Source organism: Phoca vitulina, unplaced genomic scaffold (genome assembly GCF_004348235.1).
Source record: "Phoca vitulina isolate PV1807 unplaced genomic scaffold, GSC_HSeal_1.0 scaffold81, whole genome shotgun sequence".
Classification (NCBI taxonomy): domain Eukaryota; kingdom Metazoa; phylum Chordata; class Mammalia; order Carnivora; family Phocidae; genus Phoca; species Phoca vitulina.
In genome coordinates, this window is record NW_022589784.1 from 3,300,433 (window position 1) to 3,314,548 (window position 14,116).

Consider the following 14,116-nt stretch of genomic DNA (forward strand, 5'->3'; position numbering starts at 1 on the left):
CCAGGGTCCGTCCACCCAGCGACTGCCTCAAACCTCACCTGAGAATTTACCTGAGCCCAGGGAGATTCATCTTCAACCTTGCGTCAGATTCAGCCCATTTGGGGCTACAGGACTCTGCATCTTTTAAGGGACTCTCAGGTGATTCTGATATAAAGGGTTCCTAGTGGCTGTACTTTAAGAAACATGCTTCGGCACCAATTCCTGTCACCCAGGTGGGTAAAGTGAGTCCCCGAGGGAGGAAGGGGCTTGCCCAGGGCCAGAGTTGATCAGTTTTTCTTTTGGGCTCTCTCAATCTCTCTCTCCCTGCCCCCTCCTCACCGGGTCTCAGTTTTTGACTCTGGATCTCCTTCCTCTCCTTTCTTTGGCTCACGCCCCCCCTCCCCCCGCCCCCCAACACCGCATCCGGCCCGTTTCACGATTCCGGAGGAATCTCCCGGAGCCGTTTGGCCCCGCCCTACACCCCGCCCCCTCCAGATGACTTGCTTTCATTGGCCTCTTCGTACGCCGCCCGCACTGCCATTGGCTAATCCCACGCCTTCGGCCCGCCCCCCCCTCCAGCCCCTCCTGGGTCCTTTCCGCGCGGGCGGGGGCGGAGCGGGGCGGGGCCGCGTCGGGGGGCGTGGCGATTAGAGGGCGTGGCCGAACTTCCCCCCCCCCCACCCCCCCCCCCCAGCCCCGTCCAGTCCCGTCTCAGTCCTCCCGCGCGAGTCCCGCGGAAGCCGCAACTGCTCCTCGGAGGCGGCTGTACGGATTCCCGACGGTCGGACCGACGGACAGGCCCCGGAGAGCAGGTGAGGGAGTGATGCCCGGGCGCCTTCGCTTCTCGGCGCACCTCGGGGGCCACCTGGACGCCCTGTCTCTCTCGCCCCCCGTGCCTGTCCGTATTCCTGCCTGAGTTTCCCTCTGTTTCTCCCTTTCCCTCTGTGTCCCCGTCACTCTCCTGCTGTATGGGTTAGGGGAAGACAGATTGGGTCTGAACTGCCCTCCCAAGCGTGGGGTTGTGCTCTGGGACCAGCGTCCCCCCACCCCCATGGGGACTCGGATGGACTCTGCCCCTTTCACCCAGCAGGGTGCCAGGTGCTAGGGCCGGATTCCCAGATTCCAAAGTCGGGAGGGCATTCCAGGTGGTGGGCAGCCTGGCCAAAGGTGTGGTGATGGGAATGTGTGTGGCTTCTGGCTAGTCCAGGCGGCAGGAAGAGCCATGGCCAGGCCCACCCAGACTGGCCACCTGGGAGCTCGCCAGTGGCCGGAAGCCTTGGCCTCAGTTTTGTCAGCTATGAATTGGGACTGTAGCTGCCTAGGTAATTGGCAGGTGACCTGACCTAGATCTGCGTGCATCACCACCTCCTCTATCCTGGGGGGTTCCCTGAGGAGGGGCAGCCCCGGCTGTAAACAGACCTCCAAGGTTGCTTCCTTAGCATATCTGAGCCCCGCCGGGGGAGTTGAATGCCCTGGGGGGGCCACAGCTGAGTGAGGGCAGTTCAGGCTAGTGGTTGTGGAGTTCAGACCCTGGAATCAGACCGTTAGGCTCCTGTTCTGCCACTCACCATGCTACCCAAAACAAGTGATTGGATTCTCTGAGCCTCAGTTTCCTGTCTGTAGAATGGGAAGGGACAGAACTCCCTGGGGGAGAGGGCTGCTTCCAGGTTAAACGCAGGAATGTGGGCCTTGCCTGTCTCCTCCTGGCCCTCCCTCTCTCCCCTTCATTCACTCTGCTCCAGCCATACCAGCCCTCCAACACGCCAGACATGGTCCTGCCCCAGGGCCTCTGCATGGGCTGTTCCTTCAGCTGCCATGCCAGGTCCATGGGCAACGACTTTGAAACATAACAAGTTGCCTAGATGGGCTGGGCCAAGGGACTGCCAGGCAAGGGCTGGGCAGCTGGGAGGAGCAGAGAGAGGCCGGCCCAGGGACGCGGTACCTATGGAAACCAGAACAAAGAGTTGTCACCCCAGCCACACAAACACCTGGGCTGTGCTTCTCCCACTTGCAGGCCTGGTGGCCTGGGAAGCTGGTAGTAGGTGAGTGCCCAGACTACAGGGGGGCTGCCAGTGGGGGGGCTTGAGCCCCTCCCTGATGAGGGTGGGAGGTCCCTAAGCAAATAGATGAGTCAGACAGGTGCAGTTTGGGAGGCCTATGGTGTCCCCTCCTGCTGTGTGGCCTTGGGCAGGTCAGATGCTCTCTGAACCTGTTTCCCATCTGAGGCCTGGGTAGGACAGAGGACTTTCAGTTGCTTGGTGATCTGATGTGGTGGGTTTAAGAGGCTTCAGTGTCCCTGTCTGTCAAATGGGGCCAGGAGAGGGTGCCTGAGGACAAAGCTCCAGTTGTTGTGGCGGAAATGTCCCCGCCCAGAGGCAGATGCTGAATAATGGCTGAGGCTTGTCCTGGTACAGCCCCAGGTGTTAGAGACATGGGGAGGAGGCGTGTCCACAGCCCCAGGTGTTAGAGACATGGGGGGGTGTCCACAGCCCCAGGTGTTAGAGACATGGGGAGGGGAGGTGTCCACAGCCCCAGGTGTTAGAGACATAGAGGAGGAGGGGGGTCCACAGCCCCAGGTGTTAGAGACATGGGGAGGGGAGGTGTCCACAACCCCAGGTGTTAGAGACGTAGAGGGGGGTCCACAACCCCCAATGTTAGAGACCTAGAGGTGGGGGTCCACAGCTCCAGGTGTTAGACACATAGAGGAGGAGGGGGTCCACAGCCCCAGGTGTTCGAAATATAGAGGCAGGGGAGGGGGGTCCTGGAGATGGGCAGGCCTGGGCCAGTTACACAGCATGTGCCCCTCCCCTGGGCACCCCTCACCCCCACCCCCCCCACCACGACACAGCTCCCTGGGCTCCCCCACCTGAGCTTTCCTGGAAGCTCCCCTGGCTGAGTCCTTGGGATCCTCTAAGACTTTGTTCTCCAGGCCTCAACATCCACTTCTGTCCAATGGGGTAGTGGAAGTTGGGGAGCATTTACCTGGGGGAGCCCCCACTCCAGAGGAGCTCGCGCGGCACTACTACATGGCTTTGGGCTATCTCTATCTCTCTCTGGGCCTCAGTTTCCCTGGCTGGACAGTGGGGCCTTTGGATGAGCTCTCAGACTCCATGCTCCTCTGGTGCTGGGAGGTCATTTATTCACTCAACAGGTTCTGAGGCCCTACTGTGAACCAAAAGCCTGGTGCTGGGCACCTCCGACACAGCACTGACCAAGGCTGAGCCGGTGCCCTCCCTCACTTGGCTCACAGATTGGACTTGGGAAACACAGGTGATCATCCAGAAATCTCATTATGCTTAATTGTAACTGCATGAAGATGATGGAGAGACAGATGGATGTGGAAGTTAGTTTAGATGGGGGACCTGGGAGGGACTCCTGAGGAGGTGACATTTGAGCTGAGGCCTGAATGACAAGAAAAAAACAGCAGTGTGGAGACCTGAGGGGAAGGGCATTCCGGTCAGAGGACACAGCCCATGCAAAGGCCCTGGGGCAGGCCCGGGCCTGGAGTTTCGGAGGAACGGTGAGGAGACCCATGTGACTGGACAGAGTGAGTGAGGGGAAGAGAGTGAGGGGATGGGAGTGGGGGCAGGTCATACATGGTCCTGTGGGCAATGGGAAGAATTTGGGCTTTTACCCCAGAAAGGGGAGCAGTGGAGGGCTGTGGGCAGATTCCTGACTCAGGTGCTTACCGGCGCCCTCTGGTGGCCTCTTTGGGGAGGACGATGAGGAAGTGTGAGAGCCCGAGCCCGGGAGAAGGGCTCAGGGCTCAGGGGACTAGGACTCAGGCAGTGGAGAGGGGAGAGGTGGGCGGAGCTGGGACTCACCTAGGGGCTGCATCCACATTGCTGCCACATGACCCCGAAGCCTCGAACACCTTTTGCTTGGCCTCAGCCTGGCCTGATCTTTTCTGTAGGGGGTGGCCTGTGCTCTCCCAACATTCCTGCTTGGCGCCCAAGCTCTGCTTCAGTGGGAGTCTGACCATAGTTGGCAGGGTCCAGGTCCCCCTGATGCCCGGCAGGTGGCCAGACCCGGCTCCGGCTCTGGAGAACCCCGTTTGAGAACCACTGAGGCCCCCAAGCCCCTCCGACAAGCAGATTCCTCTCTTCCTTTTGCCATATCCAAATTGGGCACCGATTGTGAGGTCCGAGCGGTGGCTGATTAAAAACCCGACGCCGTGGGGGCCCTGCTGTTGGCAGAGGGTCTCGTGCGGGAACAAGGACAGAGGGGGCATTTGCTGCTGTGGGTGGAGGCCTGGGGCCCCTGAGGCCACCCTGGGCCACTGCAGCCAGGGCTCAGAGAGGTGAGATGGAGTGGCTGGCCCGGCCCTGCTGCGCTGGTCCATCAATTATTGACAGCTTTTGTGTAGGACATGAAGAATTCATGCGGTGGGGATGGGCTGCCCATGGACCCGGGGCCTGCTGTCACCGGCTCAGCCCGGCTCATGAGAGCCCCGGGCTGTCTCATCAGGAATCTTCATGGCTGGGTTGTTAAACACAGCCATTATTAAAAATGACAGACTATGAGCTTACATATATTTAAAACTAGGGTATAGAATATTATTTGGCCATAAAAAGGAGTGAAGCGTTGACACGTGCTGCCCCGCGGACGGACCCCGAGCCCATGACGCTCAGGGAGGGAACCAGACACAGAAGGCCACATGGGGTGTGAGTCCACGTGTGTGACACGCACAGAATAGGCTCTTCCACGGACAGGAAGGGGGCTCGTGGGGGCCAGGGTCTGCAGGAGGGGACTGCTGATGGGGACGGGGTTGCTTTTTGGGGTGACGGAATGTTCCAGAACTAGATAAGGGTGCTAGTTGCACAACTCTGTGAATATATAAAAACCACTGAGTTGTACACTTTAAAAGGACAAATTTTTTGGTGTGTGAATCATATGTTGATAAATCTCATAAAAAAGCAAAGGTCATAAATAGTCAAAAATTGTGACTTCCTAATTATTCTACCGTATTTGACTAAAATTTGTACTCTTGAGGTCATTTTCATCTATTGGATGTGGTTGGTGGAAATGGTGAGCAGCTCTTCCCAGCTCCACCTTCGCTGACATCAAGTTGGAAGCTTGAAATTGGCCGTGGTGGGAGCACGTACACCGTGGAAATTGGCAACTACTACACATCGGGGTTTGATTTATTGTTCTGTTGATTGTCTAGACCAGGGGTTGGCAAACTTTTTCTATGAAGGGCCCGAAAATAAACATTTTCAGCTCTGTAAGCCATGCAGGTCTCTGTCCCGTGTACCCAAGCCTGCCGTTATAGCGCAGAAGTGGTCATAGATGGTATGCAAGTGAATGGCTGTGGCGGTGTGCCAATAAAACTTTATTTACAAACACGGGCAGTGGGCCAGGGTTCGCCAACTCCTGGTAGAACTCAAGAAAGTGATGAAGAGAATGCCAATGATGAGAATTAAACTCAACAGTGTGTCGGGTCCACAGCGGTTTCCTTGTGAAAAGCACAAGAGCGTGGAGGAGGCGTTCTCCCGCCCCCGGACACCTGCCATCGGGCTCGGCACCGACGTCGCTCTCGTTGCTGATGAACACAGTTCTCGTTCTCCTTGTTTCTCATTAGTCTGGCTTGTTCCCGTAAAGGAGAATGTCAGATGACATCCGTGCCCAGAACTGCACGTGTTTGTCAACCACATGTGTAGGCCCGTGACCCATCCTGGTTTGGCGAAACTTACCGGGAGCATTTTGCGGAAAGCGATTTGGCTGTGGGGACTCGACACGGGGTTGCGGTGTGCTCAGCCCCGGTGGGATGGGGGAGGGCCAGGAGGAGTCTCCCCACCCCCACCTCCAGGGCCTCCCAACAAAAAAGGCCTGGGCAGCTTTGCGACATCATTTCCCGCCCGCATTAACCTGTGCCTCGATTTGCATTCAGTGATCAATTAGTCATTCAACAATCCTCTAGTTAGGATCCACTGCGGGCCCAGGACTGGGTACTGGGGACCCCGCCAGGACTAAGACAGACCCACTGCCCGCCTTCACGGCCTCGAGCCTGGCATAGGAAGCCTAAGTCATGAACCAACACAATGAATTGTCACAAATAAACGGGGTGAGGTGGAGGAGACCAGGGGTGAATGATTTGGGTTGTCAGGGAAAGCCTCTCTGAGCAGGGGGACCCTTATGCTGAGAACGCCCCCTGCTCCCGACCCCTGGCAGAGGCACAGTGCATGCAGCGAGGGGATGGGTGAGGCTGGAGCCCACTGAGCGACGGAGAGACTGATGGAGGGTTTGTGGCTGTAATGGGGGAGAGATTGGCTCGGCTCCTGAGTTTGGGAACTGAAGGGACTGGAAAGAACAGGGTCCACTGGGAGGGTGCCGTTCACTGATGTGTGCCCTTCACCTCTCAGGGGAGGCTCAGGGACAGTCCTGCCTCCTGTCTTTGCCTCTGCAGGTAAAGGATGTTAGAGCAGCCCAGAGGTTTGAGGTCAGGGTCTGTGGCCAGTTTTCAGGGCGTTTGGGAGCTGGAGTGTCCAAACTGGGATGAGGACAAAGTTCCGAGTCCAAAAGACAAAGTGGGGTTGACAGAGGAAGTGTGGACTGGGCTCCACAGTTCTGGGGAAGAATGTGGGGGGCAGGGCAAGCGTCAACAGAGCCAAGGACTCTGTACCTGGACACCCATTTCACAGATGGGAAAGCTGTCCCCAAGGGCATGGGGCCTGTCTGGGGTCCCTGTGGGGAGATAGCAGGGCTGTGGGAGGACCTGGACAGTGGCCTTCACTCTCCTCACTGCTCTTCTAACACAGGCACAGTCCTGCCCCAGGGCCTTTGCACCAGCTGTTTCCTCTGCCTGGCTGACCTTTCCCCCAGACCTTGTCTTTCCAGCCCCAGCTTCGGCAGCTCCACCTCAGAGAGGCCTTCCTGACCATCCTGGCCAAGGTCACCTGCTGTCCCTGGCTGTCACTCCCCCCTCCTCCTTGGCTTTTATCTCTCCCTGAAATTATCCTGTTTTTGTGTTCACTGATTTCTGGTGTCTCCTCCTTCCAGCAAGGAAGATGCCTCTTAGGGGACTATTTTGGAAATTTGGAGGGCTTTCTTTTTGCTTGTGATGATAACAGGATGTTCTGGCATTGGGGGGCAGGGAGCAGGGACACTAGGCATCCAGCCACGTGCCTTGAGTAGCCCCCTGGCACCCACAACTTCCTAACATCCTGCCAGAAACAAACCGTTGAGTGGGGTTTTGCACGGTTTTAATATCCAGTGACTGTTCCCAAAATGCAACTCCTGGGTAAATTGAGGGAGAGGTGGAGCTCTTTTCGACAGGAATCTGTAGCCACATGTTCACTGCCATATGCCCCATATGCAGATCTCTAGGAGATGCGCTCTATCCTCCAGTGCGGTAGGCCTGTGCTGCTAAGGTGGGAAATTCTTTTTGATCAACCATGTATTATTAGGCACCTACTATGTACCTGGCAAGGTGGAAGTGATTTACAAATCTCAGCTTGTGTGATCCTTTTATTTCTGTTTGTACTACAGCATGGGCCAAATCCTGACTTTTTAAATGTTAAATTTATTTAACATTTTAAATACGAGGCATAAAAAAATGAGGCACAAAACATATATAGTAAGGGGCAGAGAGGTATAAAATATATACACTTAATATATATAGTAAGTGTTCAGCTTGATAAGATATAACCCGAATACCATAAAATTCACCGCTTTAAAGTGTTCAACTTCCAGGGGTGCCTGGGTGGCTCAGTTGGTTAAGCAACTGCCTTTGGTTCGGGTCATGATCCTGGAGTCCCAGGATCGAGTCCCGCATCGGGCTCCCTGCTCAGCGGGGAGTCTGCTTCTCCCTCTGACCCTCCCCCCCGTCATGTGCTCTCTGCTCTCTCTCCCTCATTCTCTCAAATAAATAAATAAAATCTTTAAAAAAAATAATAAAGTGTTCAACTTCCAGAACATTCCCTCTCCCCAAAAAGAAACCCCATCCCAATCAATAGTCACGCCCCACCCCACACAGTCTGCCTCCGGCCCCCCGCCCCCCCTTTCCTCTCCGTGGATGAGTCTGTTCTGGCCGTGTCACCCACGTGCACTCACACCCTGTGTGGCTTTCTCTGTCTGGTTCCCTCCCTGAGCGTCTTTCCTGCTGCTTGTTGGCCATTTATGTTTCTTCTTTGGAGAAAGATTAGAATTTTTTTTTATCGAGATTATAAATTCACATACCATAAAATTCATCCTTGGAAAGTGTACAATTTGCTGGGTTTTAGCATAATCACAGTTGTACCACCATCTAGCTCGATGGCTTTTTACATTTGTATAGACCCAAATTGAGACACAAAACAAGGGATGTTCCAGATCCCTTCCCCGATCAGTCTGCCTCAGACTACCACCTTTATACCATCTATTTATTTATGTTTTTAAAGATTTAATTTTTTTAAAGATTTTATTTATTTTTGAGAGACAAGAGAGGGCACGCATGTGTTGGGGGGAGGGGCAAAGCTAGAGGGAGAAGCAGACTCCCCACTGAGCAGGGAGCCCGATGTGGGGCTCGATCCCAGGACCCCAGGATCATGACCGGAGCAGAAGGTAGACGCCTAACCTACTGAGCCATCCAGGAGCCCCTAAAGGTTTTAAAGTAACCTCTACACCCAACATGGGGCTTTAACTCACAACCCCGATATCAAGCGTCACACACTCTAACTACTGAGCCAGCCAGGCACCCTCTATTTTGTTTTTAAACTGGTGGGTGCAGGTAGACAGTGGTGTCTGCAGATTGCATTTCAGGGAAATGGGGGGACCCAAATTATTTTGTAATAAGGTGGCCTGGGTCTAGAAGGCTGGAATCCCCCAGAAGGCAGGGACGGGATCTCTTTGGGTCATTCCAGTATCCCCCGTGCTTGGGACACACGTGGTGCTCCATAAATGCTCATTAGCGACTGAATGAGTGTTCTAGCCAAGCCCTCGATCCTTTAGCAGGCTCTTTTAGCTTTGACGATAATGGGACGCTCGGGCACTCGGTGGGCAGGGACTAGGGACGCTGACCATCTGGCCCCTGAGCCCCTGGGCAGTTCCTGGGAAGGCCCTGCCCCAGAAAGGCTGACGTGGCACAGCGTGGTCACCTCCTGGCTTGCCCGCCCTCAGACCTGGGTGAGTGTGTAGGAAGGAAGGAAGGCCGGGGTTTATTTTCGTCTGTGGCCTGCTCCCCTGGGATGGCAGTCATCTCCTTGTCCGCCTGCTTGGACGGGGGGGTTCTGGCAGAACAATGGGTGGGGGAGGAGGGGGTCATGCAGCTGGGCTGGCCCAGGTGTTAGCAGGTCTGGGGGCTGGGAGTTAGGAGGGGTTAGGAGTGTGGAGGCCCGGAGGGAGGCTGCAGCTGCCTCCGCCCACCCCCTTTTCCTTCTGGGCTTAGGAGGGAGGTCCTGCTGGGGGCCCAGCTCCCCTCCGGAACCAACACACTCAACCAGCACTTGCAGATTGGAAGGCCAAGGCCCAGAGAGGGACAGAGCACCCCCCACCTCGCCCCCGGAAGTCACACAGCAACCAAGATAGGCAGCAAGACCTGGGCTCCAGGGCCCTTGGGGTCCAGGCGCCTGGGGCTCCTCCCTGGACTCAGGGAAAGTCCTTTCCCTCTCTGAGCCTGTTTGTCCATCTGTAAGCTGGGGAGACTGAATGCAAGGCCTTGGGGGTTCCTTCTCATTCCTGATGTTTGTGGACATCCTTTCCCTCATGCCTTCAGTAAACACTTAAGGGGCGCCTGCTGTGTACCAGGCCCTGGGCTGACCACCGGAGGCACCGTGTGAACAAGGGAGCCCCAGCCCCTGCCTGCACTGTCAGGCCAGGGAGACGAACAATGAGATCAAGGTGTGCAAGGCCAGCCTGGGACACCCAGGAAGGCTTCCAGGAGGAGGTGACCGCGATGCTGAGACTTGGACGAGCAGTTTACAGGATGAGTAATAGGGAGAGGAGGAGTCCTGGTACAGGGAATGGAATAGAACGTTCTAGAGAAACTGGTGGGGAGGCATCTGGGAGGCACAGGTACTCCCTTCAGCAGCCCAAAGCTGCTGCTGCCCTTTCCCCAGAGACTCTCACAGACAAGTAGGGCTATGCCTTCAGGGACCTGAACGGCGTGGAGCTTGAACGGCAGAATTCCAGGCAGCAGCATCCAGCCCCCCGCCCAGGGAAAGCTCACAGCCTGGGGGGCACTGGGCTCGGCCACAAGCTTCTGCCCTAGGACAGACTTAGTTCCATCTTCCCCATTTTACAGATGGGGAAACTGAGGCACGGGGCGGTTATGTTGCTTGACTAAGCGGTCAGATCCGGGAGCAGGTCCTAAGTCCTGGGGCTGGATTTGTCACTGAAACAGCTCCTGGCCCTTGAAAGCTCGAGGTGATTTGCAGGCACCAACTGGGGAAGGTGGAGAGAGGTAGGCCTGCCGAGGCGGTCAGTTGCTGTGTTGCTGTGTGGCCTAGGGGAAGTGGCTCAGCCTCTCTGAGCCTGTGTAATTTCTTCAGCAAATTGGAAACCAGCCTACTACCTGGCGGAAATGATGAAATGGGCGCACGCTGCCGGCCCAGGGCCCGCCATGTGCTGCCAAGTCAGCAGCACCCCTGCTCTGGCCCAGGCCCGCGTAGCCCCAAAGGCCAGTGACGGTGTGGGGGCAGGGGAGGCAGTCCTGCAATCCCCGTGCCCACCCTGACCTCTGAGGGCAGGCGAGGGGGCAGCCCAGGGGGTGGGACTTCTCTCAGGGTGTGAGTTCACACAAAGACGGGCTTTGTGGGGGTTCTGGGGGCTGAGCGGGCACCCACATGGCATTCCTGGTCTGGCCGGCCTGGGGCCAGGATGGGGGTGGATTCTACTAGGGCCTGGGCCAGTGGGTGAGGGCTGGGGGTGGGTCTCAGGCTTGCCTCATTCATTTTTCTGGAGTCTCCAAAGACACAGCGGGTAAGGAAGCGGGCGGCCCCTTGCCTGCCCCGCGGGCTGGGGTGAGGCCGACCAGCTGGGGAGTGAAGGCTGTGGGGGTGGGCAGAGCAGTGTTGGGGGGTGCCTGGGGCACTGCGTAGCCCAGAGGAGGTGCCTCATTGTCAGTTTGCTGGTTCGGGGATGGCTTCCTAGAAGAGGTAGTATCCAAGCTGAGCTCAGGGATGAAACTTCGAGAAGAGGCAGGGACTCAGGGGCCAGGGCTCTGGGGGGATGAATAGGAGTTCACCAGGGAGGATGCGGGCACCCAAATGAGGTGTGGGGCCGGGTCCTGGGAGCTGTGGGAGCTGCCAGCCGGTCCTCAGAAGGCAAGGGTCATGCCCAGATGTGCAGGTTGGGAAGAACTCTGGCACCGCGGGAAGGAGGTGGTTGGGGGGGTGGCTTCAGAGCTCGGGGCACCTGGCAGTTGGCCGCGGAGACAGGTGTGAGGAACAGACAGAGTCTGCTGTCGGAGGCCTGCTCACTGTGCCCCGAGAGCTGGCCTGCCACTCCCCTTGGCCACTGTCCCGGCCCTTTCCTGGGCGGGAGCTGTCACAAGTCAGTGTTTCCAGATCAGAGGCGTCGCTGGAGCAGTGTGTTTCTAGAAACCTCACACGTGTCCCCCCGCCCCCCAGGGCCCCACAGCCCAGGCTACTGCCCACCTGGCTCATTTCTCGCCCCAGGGCGCCGGGACAGTGAGGCCAGGGAATTGGTAATAACTGGGCTCCTCCACCCTAAACAGCCCAGGGCCTGGGGCCTGGGACCCCCATCCTACTGAACTGCAGGATGGGGGTGGGGAATGACAAGCTGGACTTAGTGGGGGTGGAATCTGCCTGTGGTAACTCACCTTGAGCCCCTCCTCAGCCCACAGCGAGGATATGGTGGGTCTGGGGGACTGGAGAACATCCTGCCCAGATTTCACCATTATGCATTCCCTCTTTTGACTTTACCCTTCCTTCCCTCCCTTCCTTTTTTAAAAATTTTAAAAGATTTTATTTATTTGAGAGAGAATGAGAGAGAGCGAGCACAAGCAGGGTGAGGGGCACAGGGAGAAGCAGACCCCCTGCCGAGCAGGGAGCCCGACGCGGGACTCGATCTCAGGACCCTGGGATCACGACTCAAGCCGAAGGCAGACGCCTAACCAACTGAGCCACCCAGGCGCCCCTCTTTCTTTTTTTAGAAATGAACTCCCTTAGATCCCTTAGGGTCCCTTTGGTCCCCATCTTTTCAGTGTGACTGATTTTTTTTCACAAGCCTTCCTACGTAGGTGTCCTGCCCTTTGTGTCTGTGCTCTGGCTCCTCAGAGCGTCCCTCCTCTAGGCCGCGGAGTGTGAAGATCTGTCGGCCTGGGACTTGGCCCTCTGCCCACCTCCTCGCCTGTCCCTCCCTCCAGGCCTGCCCACACCCCTGCCCCTCTGGGGTGCCCACGCGATGGCATCTTGTAGCTTCTGAGCGTAGCACGGGCCATGTGTCCTGGACACGCCTCCACCCCGCACCCAGTAGGTGCTTCCCGGCAAGTTTGTGGAACAGCAGGCTCCTGTCGGTGAGGCTCCCCTGGGGCTGGGCCACTGGCACGCGCCCATTTCACGGATTGGGACGACGTGGCAGCAAACACAAGGGGCCCGGTGGGCCCCGGGGCTGTGGGGACTGACGCCTGTGTGCCTTTCCACCCGGCAGGGCCGATGGACGCCTTCAGCACCAAGAGCCTGGCCCTGCAGGCCCAGAAGAAGCTCCTGAGCAAGATGGCGTCCAAGGCCACCGTGGCCGTGTTCATCGACGACACGAGCAGCGAGGTGCTGGACGAGCTGTACCGCGCCACCAAGGAGTTCACACGCAGCCGCAAGGAGGCCCAGAAGGTGCTCAAGAACCTGGTCAAGGTGGCCGTGAAGCTGGGCGTCCTGCTCCGCGGCGGCCAGCTGGGCGGCGAGGAGCTGGCCCTGCTGCAGCGCTTCCGCCAGAGGGCGCGCCGCCTGGCCATGACCGCGGTCAGCTTCCACCAGGTGGACTTCACCTTCGACCGGCGCGTGCTGGCCGCCGCCCTGCACGAGTGCCGGGACCTGCTGCACCAGGCCGTGGGCGCGCACCTGACCGCCAAATCCCACGGCCGCATCAACCACGTCTTCGGCCACTTGGCCGACTGCGACTTCCTGGCGGCGCTCTACGGCCCCGCCGAGCCCTACCGCTCGCACCTGCGCCACATCTGCGAGGGCCTCACCAGGATGCTGGACGACGACAGCATATGACCTCTGGGCCTGGGTTTGCTGCGGGGGCGGGGGCGGCTCCAGAACCTCTTTTCTCCTGTCCAATTCTGGCCAAATCCCCAGGACAGGGGCCCGTCCCCTCGGAGAGGATGCTAATCCGTGCGAAGCAGCGGTTTTAAGGACTCTTGTCGCCTCTCCCTCCGCCCCATCTCCAGAGGACAAGAGCTCAGCCTGCCGGCCCGCGGCCTCCCCAAGCACCCCGAGACTGCTCTCTGCCCAGGCCGGCCTGACCTGACCGCACCACCCCACCACCGGATGCCTCTGGAAGCTGGAGCTCGCCACTTAATGATGTGAACAATGTTGCCTGTTCCTTGAGACAGGGTCGTGGTGAACCGGAAGAAAGGGAGTGTTACAGGGTGAGCTGCATCTCCCCAAATTCTTTGAAGTCCTAGCCCCCAGGACCTCTGAATGTGACCTTCTTGGGAAAGAGGGTCGTTGCAGATGTAATTAGTTAAGATGAGGTCAGGCTGGAGCAGGGCTGGGCCCCTGGTCCTTGTAGGAAGGGGACATTCGGACGTGTGTGAAGATGGGGGCGGACACTGGAACAGCCCAGCTGACACCCTGATCACAGGCTTCTGGCCTCCAGAACTAAGAGGGAACACATTCCTGTTGCTGCCTCCGCCCGGCCGGGGGCACTCAGTTCCGGCAGCCCCAGGGCAGGTGCGCCGGGTGGCTGCTCTAGGTAGGGTGGCTGCTCTAGGTAGGATGTCTCGATGGGGCTGGAATCGCAGCCGACTCCCATGTGGGAGGGGTCGGAGGGTGTCCCCGACCCGGGGCTCCAAGGTAAAGCCAGCTGAGAGGCATGCCCATTTGAAGATGATCATCTCACGTGTTTGGTAGACCAACTGTTTTGACAAGACCACGGAAAGCAACGCTCAACAAATTCTGGCTTTGGCGACACCCAGAGGATGCAGGGACTCTCAGCTCAGGGCGCAGATGGACAGGTGGGGCGTGGGAGTGTAGTT

General features: G+C 57.8%; 1 protein-coding gene across 1 annotated transcript; it reads left to right on the forward strand.

Moving 5' to 3' along the window:
* Positions 1-717: 717 nt before the first annotated feature.
* TNFAIP8L1 (TNF alpha induced protein 8 like 1) lies at positions 718-14,108 on the forward strand. The gene is made up of 2 exons (XM_032394446.1): positions 718-791; positions 12,568-14,108. Exon 2 carries the CDS (start codon positions 12,573-12,575, stop codon positions 13,131-13,133), a length of 561 nt encoding a protein of 186 aa, XP_032250337.1. The 5' UTR covers positions 718-791; positions 12,568-12,572; the 3' UTR covers positions 13,134-14,108.
* Positions 14,109-14,116: the final 8 nt, after the last annotated feature.